The 19,994-nt window shown below is 39.5% G+C and overlaps 1 protein-coding gene across 2 annotated transcripts; it reads right to left on the bottom strand.

Annotated features, from left to right (window-relative positions):
* Positions 1–14,117: 14,117 nt before the first annotated feature.
* Positions 14,118–19,914, bottom strand: LOC147867349 (putative potassium transporter 2). 2 transcript variants are annotated; one of them, XM_087315135.1, is made up of 9 exons: positions 19,728–19,914; positions 18,276–18,510; positions 17,352–17,597; positions 17,176–17,226; positions 16,557–16,817; positions 16,410–16,462; positions 15,978–16,092; positions 15,639–15,893; positions 14,118–15,381 (listed from the first exon to the last, which is right to left on the bottom strand). In XM_087315135.1, the coding sequence occupies exons 3-9, from the start codon at positions 17,389–17,391 to the stop codon at positions 14,291–14,293; spliced, it is 1,866 nt and encodes a 621-aa protein (XP_087171261.1). In that variant the 5' UTR covers positions 17,392–17,597; positions 18,276–18,510; positions 19,728–19,914; the 3' UTR covers positions 14,118–14,290. The 2 variants fall into 2 exon arrangements, with proteins under 2 accessions (XP_087171261.1, XP_087171262.1); XM_087315136.1 differs by lacking the exons at positions 17,176–17,226; positions 17,352–17,597; positions 18,276–18,510; positions 19,728–19,914 and having other exon boundaries at positions 16,410–16,482; positions 16,557–16,682.
* Between the last annotated feature and the right edge of the window lie 80 nt (positions 19,915–19,994).

Genomic DNA, 19,994 nt, shown 5'->3' on the forward strand with positions numbered 1-19,994 from the left:
CACATGTCTTTTGAATTGGAGATGCTTACAGAGTTGGAGGTCATCATAGAGTTCGCTCTATGCCTCATTACCCGTAATCATCGTATTCGGAGTTGACGACGTAATTCGTGAGTTGTCGACTTGTGGAAGCCGACTCACTTCCCTTTTTCAGACACTCCGCCTCGTAGTGGCCGATTTTGCCACAATAATTGCAAGTTGCGGGCCTCGTTTGCCAACCATGTTCAGCGTGGAAGTTCCCCCTTCTTCCGAAGGTTCCTCAATGGCTTCCGTGAAGGTTTGAGTTCCCTTCATGTGATGGGTTGAATTGGCCTCTTCTACTGTCGTAACCTCGTCCTCGGCCACCATCCAAATTCAAAAAGAACATTTGTCCTTCCGATGTCTTCGTCTTTGTTTGGACGTGGTTCTCTTCGACCAATAGCATTGATTAGAGGTCAAAGAAAGAATGAGGGTTTTCTCTTGCCAAGATTTCCGTCCGTAATGGATCAAATTATTGTACGAGGCCGCCCAAGCATACTTGAACCATCTCATCTTCGTCAACGTTTATTTTGATGGAGCCAAGCGAGTTGCAAATGCTCTTAATATTGGCGGAGTAGTCTGACACAGACATGTCTTTTTGCCAAATGTCGTTCAACTCTTGTCGGAGATGAAGTTTTCGGGCGGTCGTGTTGGCGGCGAACATTTTCTTTAAGTTCTCCCACACCTCTTTAGGCATCTCGGCGTCTCGAATGTGGCTAAGAATGTGGTTGTGGACACATGTTGCCAAGTAATACATTACCCGACTCGCTCCTTGCTCCCACGTTGGGTAGTTGGCGTTCTTTGAGTCGGGTCGATTTTCTTGTGCGGCGTTGATGTAGCTCCAGTACCCTTGGCTAACAAGGTATTGGGTCATCTTGTACTCCCAAGATGAATAATTGCTCTGGTCTAGTTTTTCACTAGGGAGCTAGCTACCCATTTGTGTGTTCATGTTGATTGTAGTGTCTTCTCTTCTTTTTCTTTTCTTCCTTTGATCACGTTGTCGTGAAGATTCCGGGCCATAGTGAGAAACCGGGGAAATTCAGGAGAATCGGCGGAGTGCATCATGTGCACTCACCCTTGTATAAACGTGTGAATAATAGGGGTGCCTTTATGGCGTCGAGTGGGAGTCAAGTCGGGACAAAGAATCCCATGTAAATCGGGATTTATCCCACATTGTAACGCATCCCTCTCCTTGTTCTATAAAAGGAAGGGAGCGCCCTTTGTGAAGGGGTTGCCCATTTTGAGTTAGGAGGGTATACCACTTAGGTTTAGGGTTTGGTAGTTTTCTTGGTCTTCCTCTCATTCTTATTCTTAGGGTTTTTACTTTGGTCTGCACCCTATTTCGTTTAGGGTTTCATCTTCATCATCATCATCATCTTCTTCTTCTTCTTCTACCTCGTCGTGTCTGTTGAGGGTTTTAGCCGGGTGAAGAGCTTGGATGTTATGTGGGGGTTTACTTCTACTCGGCCTCCTGTGCAAGACCCCACTCGGCGTGACGAGCCCGAGAGCTCCCCGAGTGCGGCTTAGCGGGAGACTGCTGTTGTGACCTAGCCTACCTTAGTCCGGCTCGGAGCCGGAGTTGTAACTCACTCTTGTAATCATATATATAAAGGGTTCTGCATATTTGTGTCTCTGTTGGTGTCAGGTGCGTTTCTTTCCTTTGTTTCCTGTGTGTATAAGAGTCGATGTCGCACGCATGTTCTCTCTCTCTCCCTCTCGTCTTTCTGTTCTACTTCTATGTCTGTTCAGTTTCGTCTTGGTCTCACTCTGTTTCTATTAGGGTTCCGTCGAGGCACTTTCTTTGTGCTCTCCGATTTCTGATTAGGTCTCGCTTGTGTGCGTGAGAGGGCGTGCGCGCTCAAGTGCGGTAGATAGAGTGTGGGTTGCCTTCGTTGCTTCTTGGCCTCTGTCGTTCTTGATGTGCCATGCGCTAAGCGGATCGACCGAAAGTTCCCTCCTTGGCGCCCAAGTCCCAACTCAAGCTGGCGAGCCCGTGCGCTTCCGGCAGGCGGCTTGGCGACAAGAGGCGGTTGTTCAAGGAAGGGGCGTGTCCTGCACGATGATCCCACTCTGTCGCAATCCCCGACTGATCCTGGGATACAGGCTCCCTCTTCCTCTCTGTGCGGAACCGACGTCGTGGGCGTAGGCGTAGGTGTGTTTCTAGGTAGCTTAGGCATCATGTGCATGAGGCTAAGTTCTAACAGGTGTCGAAGAGCCGATCAAAACCGGGTGTATATGTGTGCATGCGTGCGTGCAGGCGCGGTTAACCGGGCTGTGACCCGTGCCTGTTTTTGGGCCCTTGTACATACGAACCGAAGGGCAGTGAAGATGAGTGCGCGTCTTCTCACTCCGCGGACGGTTATCGGTTGCAACCGAGAAGAAATTGGCAGTGCGGCAAGATCCCAAGGACTCAAGCCTCCGACAGCCTCCTCTCTCCTGGTCCATGACCCCGATGGTCCCGCTTGGATTCGACATGCAAGCGTGAAATCCCGCGACAACGTACACGTGCCACGTAGCATCACTACAGTAGCCAATAGCCGGATTTTGTCGTCGGCGTCTCGAACACACAATCACGGAGTCGGGTGGGCTTAGTGGATTTTCTAAACCACACGCTCTGATACCATGTTAAGAATTAGGTAAGTAATTAAGCAAAGATTAATTAGTACCTAATTATGTGATTAAGTTAAGCAAAAGATTATGTGATATGTGTGTGTATGTGTGTGAGAGGAAGAGAGAGAGAGAGAGAGATAAACTTATGAACAACACAAGATGGGGGATGAGTAACTATATTAAATTAACATTATTATCATCATCATCAAATACAAAAATACCTACAATGAGGTATATATAGATCTCATGTGCAAGGGTGCACATGTGTGAGAATAATATAGGTACAAAAGTGTAAGTCCTACATTAAATGTAGTTGGGAGTGGAGGATCTAGAATATCCCACTTAAGTACGAGGTCCTATTTAAGTCGTTATAGTCAACACTTCTAACTAGATTCTAAACTACATGGTTGACTAACTAATTGAACTAAGTTAAGGTTGATCTCTCAACAATTTGTTTTGCAATCGGTGTGGTGAGTCGATTCAGCAACAAGCCGAAGGAGACTCATTGGAAAGCTGCACTACATGTATTAAAGTACATTGTGGGTACTTTAAATTATGGAATCTTCTACAAGCCAACAATTGACGAACTTAGTGGATATTGCGACTCTGATTGGGCTGGAGATAGTGATTCCAGAAAATTAGTTTCTAGATATTGTTTTTCAATAGGCTTTGGAGCTGTTTCATGGAGTAGTAAAAAACAATCAACAGTGGCACTATCTTCAAGGGAGGCAGAATAGAAAGCAACATGCATAGCGGCATGCGAGGTAGTTTGGCTAAGAACAATCCTTATGGATGTGGCGGTTCCTGTAAGGACGACAATGTTATTGAGGTGTGACGATCAGACTTGCATGGCCATTGCCAAGGACCCCGTATTTCATGCACGTACTAAACACATAGAGATTCAGTATCACTATGTGCGGGAGCTAATAAATGATGAGACTGTGGAGCTTGAGTATTGTCCGACATCAGAAAATGTTGCGGATATCTTCACAAAGGCGCTTGGAGCAAAACAGCAACAACAACACCTTCGACGACTAGGAGTTGGCCCAATTCTAAGTGAACTCAATGGGTTGACCATTGAGGGGGCGTGTTAGATATAATCAATGATCAGCCCCAAGTTGTAAATCTATCCCCATATGTGCTCTTAAAGTGCACATTTTGTGATAGTGCCCCAAATGAGGAGCAGCTAGTGTGCAACTCGACCATATGGGTCGATAAGGTGTTAATCTAGGAAACCGTAGATGCGTAGGACACAATGGATTTAGGAAAGAGTGAAATAGGTAATAGGATTGGCTAATCAAGTCAACTAGAATATTTTGTGGTCAAGTTACAATGTACTTAGTCTTGAAGTATGTGCCATTGACTTCAAGATAAGTATTATCTAGCACTAATGTGTATCTAGGGAGTTGGGTTATATTAAATGACAAGTCAATTGACAGAAAAGGAATATGTCCACTATTATCAATTGACATGCACATTTAAGGTTACACTCAGACCAAATAGAGAATATAATCCATTGTCTTACACAATGGTGTATTGATCATCAGTCCCCACTAATTTTGTAGTGAGTTGGTCCAAATCCCATCTAAGGTATAAGGTGTGAGCGCATGGGTGAAGTACCATTGTGAGCTACTCTCATATGTAATAGAAGTTTTGTTTTCATATATCCATCTCTGTGGTTGTAACTCTATATACCTATCTAATCGATTCTCAATATTTCTAACAATACCTAATCAAGGACCAACCAAATGATAAAAATCCCCTTTAATTGTGCTCCATTAGGACCTAAACTGCCACCTTTTCACAAAGTGAACACCTTATTTTGGTTGGACTTGTTTAGAACTTCATCTTGTTAGCTAAGAAACTCAAATCTATTGGATGGTGAATGATTACTAGGGTTACTAGGATGGCTAGATGTAATTGGAGAATTAAGATGAACTTTATGTCACAGATAGTTAGAGAGAATTAGAATTTTTATCGTCCATAAAGAGGCCAATTTTGACGTATGGGACCAGACTATACATGTGTTCTTGATATATGTCTCCTTCCTAAGAAGGGGTATTCATACATTGAAGCACAAAGTCTCTATGTGTTGGTAAAGCATACATATATGAGCTCAACCTTCTAGGTGGTGTCTTAAGTATGACACTTAAGTTATCACTCCCTCTTAGTATGTTAGCATATCTTGAACGAATTGCACTATATGTCGAGCATGTAAAGAGCAAGTGACATTCATCCTCTACCATGCCTTCATTGCATATTGTACATGTCTTCAAATTCGTTACATTTTGATACCATGATGCAACTTCAATACCTAACTTGTGAGATCAAGTGCGAAGTAGTGTAAGGGCTCTACGAGCGTTACTACTCATATTGGTAATGAGATAAGGTTGGATACGATCAATAGACATTCTTGCTTTATATTAAGACCAACATTCAGGGTTGACATTTGCAATGTAGTATTCTAGCTTTGTCCTCTTAGCATCCTCCCACTTCATCCTTAATGATTCCACCAACCTTTCCTCAATCATTACATATTGCATAGCATTGCTCGAAAGCTCTAAAAGATCATCCACACCCATCTTCTAAACCATTTCCTTATGTCAACAACCCAACCAAATGAGAGAATCTTACTTTTATGATTCTTTTGTAGCTTACATCCAACATTCCAAGCAAGATGTGGTAATCGATGATTCGGCATATTCTTGACTTTTGTAATGTATTTATATACTCTATGGAGTGCCAATAGTTCTATGGGTCGAACACCCATTTCCAAGAGCATAACCTGGTAAGAGGTAGTGCATTTAGCTCCTAATTGGCTCCTTAAAAACATCTTTTGAATTTTCTCAATCTTGTTCCATGCATTAAGAGAGATGGTGCCACCCCATACTTCTACTAAATAAAGCAATACTTGAGTTACCATGGCATTGAACAACATTAGTTTTACTTCCCATCCACAAGTATCACTTTGGTTGCATTGGTTCTCCAAAAGGTAATATGATTTCCAACCGGCTTGGAGTCTAGAATCAAAGCAATAAGATAACATGTTGCATCAAATTGGGGCCATTCAATCCTTCTTCTCTTGCAACCTTATTCACCACTTCTTCTAATTTATCAATACATAAGCCAAAGAGTGTGGGTGATAGTGGACATCCTTGCTTGACCCCCATGTTATTTAAGAAGTGCTTTGAGAATCCACTATCCATTTTTAGTTGGCATTTAACTTGTTCATATAGGCGTGCAACCGCAACTCGGTACACTAATGGCATGTCAATGACTACCATTCTATTCCAAAGCTCACTTCGTGGTACGGTATCAAAAGCTTTCTGGAAATCAACAAAACAACAATAAAGTGTTTTTCCTTGTAGTTGACTCTCTTCCATGATTACTCTTAATGTGACCAAATGATCCACGGTGGAGTGTTTTGGTCTAAATCCGGCTTGCCCAAGTGCTCTTTTGCTTGTACTCTCAGCCCATGTGCTTATCTTTTGCTCCATAATAGTGCTATATAATTTAGCAATAGTTGAGCTTACCATTATTGTACGATAATTTGATACTTGATTCCTATCTCCGGCTTTAAATATTGGTTTAATCCAATTCATAAGCCAATCATTTGGAAATCCTTGTTTTATAGCTTGCTCTAAAATTGTCATTATCCAATGACGAGTGTGTGGCATTGTCCATTTTAAAAACTCACTTGAGACGTAGGTTGAATCTGTTGCTTTCCCACTTGCCATCTTCTTTATTCCCTTATTGACATCATCAATATCGATACATGTAGTGCATGGAGTTTCAATTTTCTCAACCATAGGAGCCACACCTTCATGCATATATAACCTCTGTACATATTCTAACATCTCTTCATTTGTAAAGTGACCTTTCACATCTTCTTTCTTACCCTTGAGTTGTCCCCATGTTAATTTTGGTTTGAGCTTAAACAAGTTTTTCTTTTTCATCACTTGCATTTGCATTTGGAAATATCTTCTTTTCTTTGTCCTCACTACTTTCTTGTATATGTGCCATGCAACAATCTTTTCATTCCCCCCTTCTATGGACTTAAACCATTTGAGATACATCTTACATTCATCGTCGAACCAAGAATTACATGGAAAACTACACACCTTATGCCCACCCACATGTCTCTTAAAGCATTGATATCCAACCTTAAGGATTATATCCTTCAAATGTTGTCAATTTTCTTTAACATCGTTGTTTAGAGAAAAAATTAACAAATGGTTCTCCACTTCCTTTGCATACATCTTAGCTTTTTCGTAGCAAGATCGGATGATGCATCTCTTTTCGTCTTTCACTCCACGGAATCTAGTGGAATGTGGAATTGGTAAGGTTTCCCAATAAGACCAAGAGGTCATGGGTTCAACCCCCTACATTCCATCGTGTCTATGGTATTATCCTCCCTCTAAGGCTGCCTCTTGGGACTCCCGGCTGGCTTATGTGGGTATCGTTGATGAAAATCACGAATGGCCTCTAGAGCATTTTGTAAATGTGTAACTGGTTCCCATGTGGTGTTCGAAATGGGGTACGCTTTCCATAAGACCAAATATTGGAGCTGTCAATGACGATATCGAGAGTCGAGGATTTGGTCAACCTCATATTCTTCGCCCGTCGACAATCCCACAAGTGGCGGTGGAGGAGGGTGTCGTCCTGGAATTTGAGAAGGATGGTAGAGTTCGAGGAGGGAAACGTGAAAAACATCGTGAATCCTGAATGTTGGATGAAGTACTAACCGGAAGGCGACTGGGGTTATCCGCTCGATGATATGAAAGGGGCCTAGTCTTTTGTAGTCCAATTTTGCACAAGGACGTGTGGTGGCGATGTGACGACGTAATAGCCAAACCATGTCCCCGATTGCAAACGTCGGTGCAGCTAAGCGATGTCGGTCTGCTTGATTTTTATAGTGGTCACCAGCAACACGGAGCTTCAAGGAGAGGTCACGATGGACATCGTGTAAAGCGCGGGCGCGTGTCTCTGCCGAAGGATTGACCAAAGTTGCAGGTATGGAAATGCTGAAACGAGGGTGAAATCCATAGTTTGCAAAGAAGGGGGAAACCTTAGTCGAAGCATGGATACTATTATTGTAAGCAAATTCCGCCATTGCAAGGAAGTCCACCCAATCCTCCTGTTGGTAGCTCACGGTACACCAAAGGTATTATTCGAGGATTTGGTTGACTCGCTCCGTTTGTCCATCAGTTTGAGGATGGTATGCTGAGGACAAGTTGATAGAAGTCCTGAATGTTTGTAGAAGTCGTCGCCAAAAGTGGGAAATGAACTGAGAACCTCAATCAGAGGTGATATCCTCGGGTAAGCTATGTAATCGAACAACATTTTTAAGAAAAAGATCAACAGTCTCTTCTCCATAAATGGTTTTGGAACATGGAATAAAGTGAGCCATCTTCAAAAACCAATCGACAATGACTAGCACCATGTCATGTCCACCAACCAGAGGGAGGTCGGTGATAAAGTCCATGGATAGAGAGACCTATGGTCGACATGGAATGGGGAGCGGGTGGAGAAGACCATATGGTCGATGGTGAGGCGTTTTGGACCGAGCACATACATCACATGTCTTGATAAATTCCTTGACAAATTTCCAAGGTTGGGGCCACCAAAACCCTCGAGATAGCAATTCCAGGGTTTTTGTAACCCCAAAGTGACTAGCAAGAGGATCATCATGACAGTTTTTTAGAACCCATGTACGACATGATCCTTCGAGAACGTACAAGAGATGATTACGATATAGTAACCCATCCTGGGTTGTAAATTGGTTGAGATATGAGCTTTTCATGTCTAGAGATGGATCATTAATGCGGCCCATGATTTCTTTGGCAAATGGGTTTGACACGGTTGCCGTGGCGATCTCGTTGAGCAAAGAATCATCATGTAACATGTTGGTGGCGAACATCTGAAGTTGATCAGGCCGCAACAAACAATGGGGTTGTTGTGAATATGCATCATCTCCTGGGCACAATGCAAAATTAGGTCACCAAAAGAGGGCATCAGCTTTCCCATGTTGAACTCCGGGTCAAAACAAGATCTCAAAGTTGTAGTCGGCGAGAAAAGATGACCATCGAGCTTGTCTCCGATTCAATGTACGACTGGTGGTGAAGTAAATTAGATTTTTGTGGTCGGTCAACTTCCGAGAGTAGAAGGCAACAGGACGTCGTGTGCCCTCATCGTTTGGTTGGGATAGGCCAGCCCCAATGGCAAAGTCAGAGGCATCGATTTCGACTTGGAAGGGCCTTGTGGCAGCAACAAGGAGTTCGCAGCAATCATATCTGCCTTCATCGAATGGCGACCCTATTTGGCTGGAGCCCAACATCGCATCAAGGTCCACCGAAGTATTTATACAAGAATGTGGTGGTATGCATGTAAGCTAGGAAAGATCTAGATCATGCATGGAAACTCCTAGAGAGTGCAAGACATGCACTCTCTAGAAGTTTCTTGAAAGTTCTAGTGATTAACTTACAATGTAATAAGTTGAAACTTATACAATATAATAATGGATGGAATGTAGCTCAATTGGTAAGGTTGCCCAATAAGACCAAGAGGTCATGGGTTCAACCCCCTACATTCCATTGTGTCTATGACATCAACCACACTTCTTCCACCCGAGGATGGTAAACATGTGAGCACATTTGTCAATAGGAATGCTTTTATACCATTTAGGATAATCAAGTTTGTGCAATTTGGCATATGTATCAAAAGTTTTCCATAATCTGACATGACACAATCCTTGGAGTTATGCACTAGACAATGTTCTACTACATTTTCTTCAAATGTCTCCACATTTTGGAAATTTCCAACTCTTGCATTGAAGTCTCCCATAATTAAAACTTTACCAAGCTTCTCAAATGAAAGTATATCATGGCATAATTCTGTAAAAGAATCATCACAATCTAACCCAAACCTACTATAGTAGTTTGAGTCTTTGTGAGGAATGTAACATGCAACTATATACAACTTCTCTTTCCCCAAATTAACGTCTATCCATATGTATCTCTTATAGTCATCATATTTGCATACTTTGATAGAATTATCTAAGCTCTCATGGTAGATACATGCTATCCCGGCACGCCCAATATTCCCTTTGGAGTGACGCCATATCAATTTTATGAGGTAACCGTCTATTTTAGGTATATGTTTTGCCTCATGCTCCCATGTTTCAGCCAAAAATATAATATCCATACCTTGAGCTACATCATTGAGTCCTAAACCCTTATCCCATGGATATCCTCTACAATTCCAAAACATTACTTTCAATCGTGAAGCACTTATGGTCCCATAGGTCATTTATTTTGATTTGCTTTCCGAGATGCATATGCTTGCCTTCTACATTCTTGCTCTTCTAGAGTTCTATCCTCCATTACAAGGAGATATTCAAGGACACAAGGAATGTGAGGCAACAAACAAGATATTCAGAGAGAAAAAATGAATTTTACTTATGATTCCACAATTGGTGTTTTTTGCCTTGCTTGCAATCAAGATGAAAATTCGTATTTATACATGTTACTCAAAATTGTATCTAGGCAAAGCCTTTCATGTAGACAATGAATATTCTGAAAATATCCATAAAAACTATTTTCAAAATATGCATGCATACTTTGGAAATTTCAAAGATTCTAGAAGGATGAAACCTCAAAATGTACAAGTATTTTCTCATAACCACATGATGTATTTAGATGTATTTGCTATTTGTCTTGGTTATGAAATGGGAGGTTGGAGGTTTGATTCATCTCTGTGAAATTATCTTCCTCTAAATCTTGTACATTTTATCTCGACTTGTGTGGATATCATTGATGAAAAAACATAAACTACATTGGTGACATTCTTTAAATTCTTGGCTAGCTCCCATGTTGCTTTCTAAGATGGAATACCCTTTCCATAGAACAAGATATTGAAGTTGTTGATGAAGGATGCAAGAGTTGAGTATCCTATCAACCTCATACTCCTCCCATATTAATAATTCAATTGGTGGGGGAGGAGAAGGATGACATCCCGGAATACATGAATGAAAGAAAGAAAGAAAGATATATTAATGTCTTCTAAGAGCAAATTTGGCCCATGAGACAATTGATTATGTACAATAATGGGATGTGTACCCAATCATTGAAAATAAAAATAAAATAGAAATAAATAAAAGAGTTTTGACGTGGTACAAAAATTGTATGAGGTGTAGCATGTTCTGTAAAGGAAATGGTTGTGTTGAGACTAATTTCATTTCCATCCAAGTCTCCCGAAAATGAGCGGGGGTTGAAGAGTTTGGATGCAAGTGTGGCCCATGAACTCAATGTAAGTGGTATATTGACCATAGCTTCTAATTGAGGTAAGTCATGTTCCCTTATCTTCTTAGTTGCTTTTGCACAAAGAATGACTTTGAAGCCTGGTATTCGATTGTGAGGTTCTAGAAGTGATACATGGAAAACATTATAAATCCTGAAATGTAAATGATTGTCATAATGATTCGGAAAGATCCCAACTTCTATTAGTTCAACCTCATGCAAGAACAAGTGGTGGAAATATTTTGATGTAGGAGCCAAACAAAATCACAAACTTGGAGGTATCTGATCGATGACAATCAACATGATCCCTTTATCGTTTGAAGGCAATTGATAACAATCATGGAATGTGTGCCCAATCATTGAGAATAAAAATAAAATAGAAATAAATAAAAGACTTTTAACATGGTACAAAAATTGTATGAGGTGTAGCATGTTCTATAAAGGAAATGGCTGTGTTGAGACTAATTTCATTTCCATCCAAGTCTCTCGAAAATGAGCGGAGGTTGAAGAGTTTGGATGCAGGTGTGGCCCGTGAACTCAATGTAAGTGATATATTGACCATATCTTCTAATCGAGATAAGTCACATTCCCTTATCTTCTTAGTTCCTTTTGCAAGAAGAATGACTTTGAAGCCTGGTATCCAATCGTGAGATTCTAGAAGGGATACATGGAAAACATTATAAATCCTCAAATGTAGATGATTTCTCGATGATTCGGAAAGATCCCAACTTCTTGTAGTCCAACTTCATGCAAGAATGAGTGGTGGAATATTTTGATGTAGGAGCCAAACAAAATCACAAAGTTGGAGGTATCTTATCAATGACAGTCAGCGTGATCCTTTTATCGTTCAAAGGCAAGGATGAGCTACGAGGATAGTTCTCAATGTATATACATTAGGTTACAGGTTGGGTTGATGATCCATATCATCAAATGTTGATTAAACTTTGCAAGATCAATGTTTCCTAGAAGAGGTCACGATGTTTCAACTAGAGTCCAATGAGCCAGGCCTGAGTTGGACCCTAGCGAGAGTGCTTATGAGACCGAATTGACGAAAATTATAATTAAAATGGCAATAATTTAGGGTTTTCGTCGCATAATAAGTTGGATCTAATTGATAAAACCTTGATAACACCTTCATGCCACCGAATTTGTATGGTAGACTAACCTTAGACTCGAAAACATTAGGATAGAAAGGGGTTGTATTGAAGGTAGGGCTCGGGATGATGGACATTCATTTCTGTTGATGTAAGGTTGGCTTTGAGGTCCACTGGAGTAGCATCTTGAAGTTTTTGCAATGCTTCCCAAAGGTTTATCATTTTCAATCTAGAGTTGTTGCAATGTTGCCATCCATCATCTCATTTAGGTTATTGACGGAGTCATACATGATGAGGCTTACAACGGTGACCTATCTGTCACCGATAGTTAGATCAAATAAAAAAGGAGACAAAATATTGAGATACGAAGAATGAATTGTACTAATGATTCCAGAAATGATGTTATTCACCTTGATTGGGATCAACATGAACAACAATATTTATACATGTTCCTAATAATGGCATGTAGGCAAAGAATATCCCAAAAATATCTACAAAGATTATTCCAAAAATATGGATTCATGATCTAAACGTGTCTAGAACTTTCCAACTATTTCTAGAATGATAAAACTCAAGATGTACAAGTATTTTGTCATAACCACATGATGTGTTGAGATGCATTAGCTATGACCCTTGGTTATGACGGCAATTTATTTGATTTAATTAACTTGTCTAGGTCAATGGGGACAATTTATCACAATGTGTCCTAGGCCACCACAAAATAGACATAAATAGTTTGCTTGGCATCAATACTTTTTAGCTTTAGCCAAATGCCCTTGACAACATGTTGCATCAATCTCCATTGGGGCAGGGACACATTCCAGAACTATGTTGGTGCTTGAGTTGGGCTTGACTACTGCACAAATGCATAATGTTGTTATGTCCTACATAATATCTATTGTCGTTGAGAGCTTTGCTCAAATAGATGTTCATCACATTTTAATGCTTGATTAATAGCCCACATTGATAATTTTGGATTTTAATGAAAATGAGAAGCAAATCATTCACCTTATTGCATAGTCCATGATAGAATGGATCTATTAACGTTTTTTCATCCCAACTAATATTAGTTGTAAGGAGGCAAAACTTTTGCTACATAAGCTAAAGTATGGGGATCTCCTTGGTTCATTCTTCAAATCTTGTTGATTATTATTCTTATATTATTTGTATCCTCAAAATTTGCTAGAAATTCCTGTGCGAAACCATCAAATTTGTCTAGCAAGGGAGACTTCTTTTCTATTAATGACACAATTACCATTCAAGTCTCATACCTATTAGTAATGTTCTTGCCCACCCAGTTGGAGCAACATTCGTAGGATATTAGTGGATGCAAGTTTGCAACACATCTTCTTGTTAGTAATTACATTCTCTTATTTAGTTATTCTCTTCTATTATTCTATCTTGTGCTTGACTGTTTGAACTTTGAACTATAATGGTTTATAAATACTCGAACAAATGCTTATATATATAGCATCATTTGGAAATATGCATGCTTGCCACCAAGTAGACATACACAATCACAAGCTGGCATTCAATCAAGCATGTCAGTTCGCAATCATGCATTAGCTTGTGTGAGGCGGTGACATTTCGAAGAGAAAGTTACCTAATGGTGGTATCATTCCCCAAATTGATTAACCTTACACCTATTATGAGGCATCAGATGAGGGAAGCATCACAATGATAACAGTAATGTGAACGAATTTATGACTTCCTATTTTCCACTTGTCCTTGCAATGCACAATACCATCTCTGAGATCACCACGAATCGGTGTTATAACAAAATAGGTTGTACTGATGATAATCGCACCATTTGCAAATAATCTCAGTTGTGAGATAGAAATACAGCACAATAGTACTACTGTGATTTTACATGATGCCCAACCATCGTCATCTTTTAGGGACTTCTGCTTTCGCAAAAATTTGCTCCTGAACCTCTACTTAGATATGAAGAGTTTGTATTACTGATGAAAATCATAGACAAAAAAATGATGAAGAGAGGATGTCCAAAAGGCTATAACTAATAATGCAAAGGTAACAAGGTTAGCTTTTTCAAGCTGAAACGAACAGCTACATAAATACAAATGAATCAACAAACTCTATCTTGACTGTCAGCATTAACAAAACCTTGATCCAAAATAAACCACGAACAAAGTCAAGCAATACTAAGTAGGTACTTGTGTAATTGTTGGTAAATTTTTACAGGACAAAATTACACCCATGCTGTGAACTATATATAATTACACTCACGAAGGAGAGCAAGCCCCTTTGATGCTCTTAAACATGGTAGGTCATTCCAACTTCAATAAGGCTATTGTGGGGGATTCTTAGAGCCATAGAATGACCCCTACAATTCCTGTTAAGAAAATTGAATGCCCAATTTATTGCAAATTTCTTCACCCAAGATGAGGAGCCCCTAGCTTCCATGTAGGAATGCCCTAATATATAAGATATCCCAGCTTGTTGAGCATCGATAATCTCCTTTAACTCATCTTCAACTTCTCTCCATGAACTATTCGCTGATACCATCTCTTTAATGTTTGCATCTATGCAAAAACAAACATTTTCACATGTTGAACAAACGATGGACCCATCACAAGACACCGAAAAAGAAGTAGGAAGACTGTTGTTATCTGGTGCAGTCTTCATGGGAATATGATAATGTTGATGAACATGACTGCTGTGTTCTCTATATGCTCTGCTGCCATTCACAGAGGTAAGCTCCATTCCTTCTCTCGGAAATTGCACCACATGTTCTTCCGATTGTTGTATATATTTAACAATGCTCAGTACAAGTTGGGTCTCAAAGTCATTCTCATCTTTATGGGCGTCCTTGTATCCATACCTAACTACACATCTAAACATCCGATACTCCTTTGTCCCGATACGCCCCACCATAAACCGCTCTGCTGGAAGTATGTAAGGTACAGGTACTGCTTTCACACACACCAAAACTACTATCTGATGACAAGCTGGAAGATTGGTCACAAAGTGTGAAAAGACTGCAGGAACCCCAGATACCAACTCTGTATAAACTAGGCCAATGCCAGGGACACGAACTATACCAAGGCTTGGGCCATGTGCAAGTAACCATTCCATAGAAACCTTGTTTTGCACCTCGAATTCATACTTTTTCCTCAGGCCATAGTTCCATATGTACATGACCCCTAGGAAGATCATGGCAAGCACAATGGGTACCCATCCTCCTTCATGAACTTTGTTCAAACATGAGGAGATGTAGACAAGCTCGATGCTACCAAAGAATAAGAGGAAAGTCACAGCATAAAAGAAGCTTCGTTGCCAAACTATCATGATGATAAGTGACATCAGAGATGTGGTGACAAACATCACTGTCACCACAGCAAGACCTGATACCGATAGAAAGATAGGTAAAAGTGAGCTTTATGAATTACAAGGATTTAACCATTCATAGCCTGTTAAGTAGAAAGTGGGCATCGAATTCTATGATTTTCAAAATAAGCAAGCGTATTCTTTAAAATTCAACAATATTTTGGGGATTTCCACTATTATGTCAGAGCCAAACTAAAGGAAAATGCACTATCAAAATAATTTTATTTTCTTTTGCATAGTAAATCATCAAAACGTTAAGGGTAGGCAGGCAAACCATAAGCATTTCCGATGAGAGTTGTATCCTGGAAACCAATTGCGATAGCCAAGCACAGGATCATCAAAATCCAATTTATATCTGGGACGTAAACTCGTCCAAATATGTTCTTCGATGTGTGGATTATCTTCACACGAGGGAAACAATCCAATGATGAACATTGGTTGATGATTGAAAATGTTGCTGATATAACTGCCTGGCTCCCCACAATAGATGCAAGTGTAGCTATGACAAGTACCGGCCAGAACACTGGCTCTGCACAGTTTCACAAACAATATTTATTTATCTATTAAGCAAATAAGAATTCATAGCTGGGAATATTATTTCAAGGTTGTTTACTTGGGATTGATCTATAAAAGCTCCATCCAGTGGCATCTCGGTTCCTTGAAAGAAATGCGGCCTCCCCAGTGTAGGAAAGCATCAGGCAAGGATAGACACCAAACATGAAGGCGAGCTGTTCTAAATTGCACTCAAGTTAGTTTTATTCAAATTTGAATTGTAAGAAGTTGCGTAGCAAATAGATCTTTCTCACACAACGTTGTTGGGGCTCTTCTTCCAGAAAAACACAAAAACATGCCCCTAATTATTTGGACATTTACCATAATGCCCCTAACTTTAACGCCTTTACAAGAATACCCATAGTGGTAGTACAAATATACCAGAGGGGTATCCAGCTAGAATTTGAAAACCTACGGGTATATATGTAAAAATATCTGAAATGTGAGGGGGGGTTTCCCTCTTAGTATTATATTACTAAAATTCATTAGATACCTTGATAGAAAGTTGAGAAAAGTGCCCCAAGTCTACAAACATTGCTTCAGCTCCTACACACAGAAATCATGGTCTGAAGCACAAGCTTCTTATCGGTATTTTTTTAATGTCATAATCCAAGCAAAGTTGGGCCAATCACTTTCATACCTGTTATGCAAAGAACTATCCCACCAAGGGACATCCATCCATCTTTACCTGTCACTCTAAAGAATTTGTAAATATAGTATGGTGAAAGCCCTTTCATAACTGTTGGATTCCAATGCCAGATATTGTAGATTCCAATAGAACCAATACACACAAGCCATGCGAGGATAATAGGTGCAAACATAAATCCAACCCGATGCGTTCCATAGCGTTGTAAAGAGAACAAACCAATGAGAATAAGACAAGAGAGGAATACCACCATATCTGTCAAGATGACGTCAACAACATGTCAAGAGTAATGGGTGCAAAAAGGAAATAGTGTGATCTGATTTTATCACTAGTTCACATCAACTTGTCAAAAAGAATCCCTAAAATGCCTATCCCATTTACACAGTAGATTTATTGTAAAAATGTCCTGTTAAAAATGTTTCCGCTACTACATATGTAGTAATTACAGGAAGAATAACGATTGTTGCACATATCCTCTGTGTCAGTACTTCAAACTTCTAAGAAAAATCAATGCCACTGACAAGGAGCACCATTTTTGGCATAGATATTGGCCTAACACTATCAACATATATAGAGAGGGGGAGAGAACCAAAGTAGTATCAAGATAACTTACGGTCACTGGGCTTGTTTGTTGCAACTCTAATACCTGACATAGCTGACAGTACTGCACACAGGAAGGAACAAGATGAGTGAAAGAATTTTACAACTAAGTTTATCGAAAGAAATTGAGCAGGAATTTAGAAAGCAAAATGGCATTAGGTTCAGAAAATAGTGAGTAGAATGTCTCACCAGATATTGCCGGTGTGAGAACACCATCGCCAATAACCATACAGGTTCCTAACAGAACTACAAGAAGAAGCACGGTTCGTAGGTAAGTGTGCTTTTCAAGGAAAGACTTCAAAAGTTGTGCTCGTTTCCCTTGAGGGGGCGAATCCACCTTGTAGGTTGACAACTCTTCATCCACATCTTGCTGATTCGGCAAGTGGCTCAAATTTGAATGGCGGCACAAAAGAGAATATAGAGCAAATGTCCCCCCTGTATATATTCTCTATCTTTTCGCATTTCTTTGGAAGAGGTTCTCTTTATTTCTCTCCTTGTATATAATATATATATATATATAGATACATAACATACACACATATACAGTTCGATGGGCAGAAAAAGCATATTAAGATTCAATACCAATTCTTATTAGAGCTCCAGACAAACTTTCTACTGAAGTTTTGGGTGGTTGAACATTTATTTTATGGCGGGTGATGAACCTAAATTTTGATGTCAAAACCACAAAACAATGACTATATCTATCAGATGTCATCAGACTCAAAACATTCAAAGAAGGGGGTCTATATATCTTTTGATATACACACATATACACACATTGATAAAGAGACACATCAGAAGTACATAAGCACAAGTACATACATACACATGAACTTACATACTGCCACACACATACATATGTATATAACCCACACATGCACATACATAGGCACATACACGGATAGACACAAGCAAGCATACATACATACATAACATCTAAATACGCATGCACATACAGACAACGAGCAACATGTCATTTAAAGTACCTTCACAATCATCATCAGCTTGAAGAACAATGAACATACATACATGGATAGACACAAGCAAGGATAAATACATAACATCTAAAACACATGCACATACAGACAACGAGCAACATATCATTTAAAGTACCTTCACCATTGTCATCAGCTTGAAGAACAATGAATGCATATTTAACCACCAGCACGAGAGTGAAAGTCCAGAATATTAACGATAGCACCCCGAGAATCTCGGCATCATCCTCTGCGAGTTTAACAATGCCTGCAAATGAGCTCTTGAAGACATAGAGAGGAGAAATGCTCACATCTCCATACACAATGCCAAGGCTCTGATAACAGAGGGTCAATACAGTTCTCCAGGAGGTTCCCTACATTTCAAATTCAAATAGCACTTGTTAGAAGTTAAGTTTCTCTCCAATAAAAACATTATATAAACGGTATATCAAAATAACATGCAAATACAAATAGTAGAGATTGAGCGAATACAAATACTAGAGAAATGAAAAAAACCACAAAAGCCATTCAATTTTCATATTAAAATATGAAATTCGATCCAATTGTATAATTTACAAATGGACTTAAAATTTGTTAGGATTATACGTATGAGGTTTAATCGAATTGCATGCAAGTAAAACAACTGTGCATTATTTCGCAGTTTATTATTCAAATATTATAACACCTTTTAATCATAAAAAATCATTTTAGAGAAAAGAAAATGTTCAAGATGAGGATGAAAACAATTCACAGAACACAAATATAGTTATTATTACCTTCACCCTTCATATCAGCCACAAAATCATAATCATTGAAATTAACCACAAAATATGATCACATAGAAAATAGTTCCACCTTGTCCATTTGGCAACAACAAAATATTTCCAAATAAAAAACCAATAGATCTTCTTAATACATAACCAAAAAACACAAATATAAATGCATATAACCGGAAAACAAAACACATAGATAGCATATAAAAACTCTTCTGAGCATTTTCCACATTGCCTCACGTAAATGGGGGGGGGGGGGGGGGGGGGAGGGGGTAGAAAAATAAGGAACAAAAAAAAAAAAAAAAAACTCGCCCCATGTTTGGTAGGTAGGAAACCAGCTTCAGGATCCATGGAGAGCTTGAACTAGTGAGCAATATGAGGAAGAAAGCGCCTGCAGAGGTATCCATCAGGTGAAAACAACACAGAAAGAAAAAGAACATCAAAGGAACGCAATTCAAATGATCAGTATGTGCAGAATAGTCTCTAGTGAAGCGTTTGTTTGTCATGTACATGTATATCTGTGTATCGTATATGTATATCATATATGTATATGTATATATGTATGTCTCATACGTATAATCCTAACAAATTAAACCCAGGCAAAATCTACATTTGTTAGTGTATATGTAATGTGTGTGCATGTGTATATTGATTCAAGCACTCAAGTGAAACATAATAACCCAGGCAAAGTCGTAGCTACACATTCCCCCCCCCCCACTATGTATGGATATGATTCTTGTCCGAACACAAAACAGTATGTGCATGCCGACCCAAGATAGAGTATCCCACTTCTTCTGTATGTGAGAGATATAGCATACCTATTCACGAGCCATGTGTTTGTAGAGGATTTTGTGCTCTCTTTTTTTTCTAATAGGGGTGTGGATTTTGCTAGCCTACAAGTCTAGGGGAAATATATCGAACTCTGTTACTTCAAATATGAGTGATCACCCTGTGGGGTTTGTTAGAAAGTTGTCCTCGAGAGACGAATAAGTAAGATATATCCTTAACCTTAATTCATATAAAAGTTGTAGAGGTTAGCAAAGTTTTCTCCTGATAGCAAAAATGTAATGTGCATACCAAGTCAT

Source organism: Azolla caroliniana, unplaced genomic scaffold (assembly GCF_043228905.1).
Source record: "Azolla caroliniana isolate FFs.n. ecotype wild unplaced genomic scaffold, voAzoCaro1.0.p SCAF_2, whole genome shotgun sequence".
Classification (NCBI taxonomy): Eukaryota; Viridiplantae; Streptophyta; class Polypodiopsida; order Salviniales; family Salviniaceae; genus Azolla; species Azolla caroliniana.

Excerpts from the sequence above, each read along its gene's own strand:
- LOC147867349 (XM_087315135.1), bottom strand. The coding sequence starts at position 17,391 with ATGGTTATTGGCGATGGTGTTCTCACACCGGCAATATCTG. Across the intron at positions 16,463-16,556 it reads GATAGTTCTTTGCATAACAG|GAGCTGAAGCAATGTTTGTA; the intron begins GTATGAAAGTGA and ends TTCTGTGTGTAG. Across the intron at positions 16,093-16,409 it reads TTTCTCAACTTTCTATCAAG|CTCGCCTTCATGTTTGGTGT; the intron begins GTATCTAATGAA and ends AATTTAGAACAG.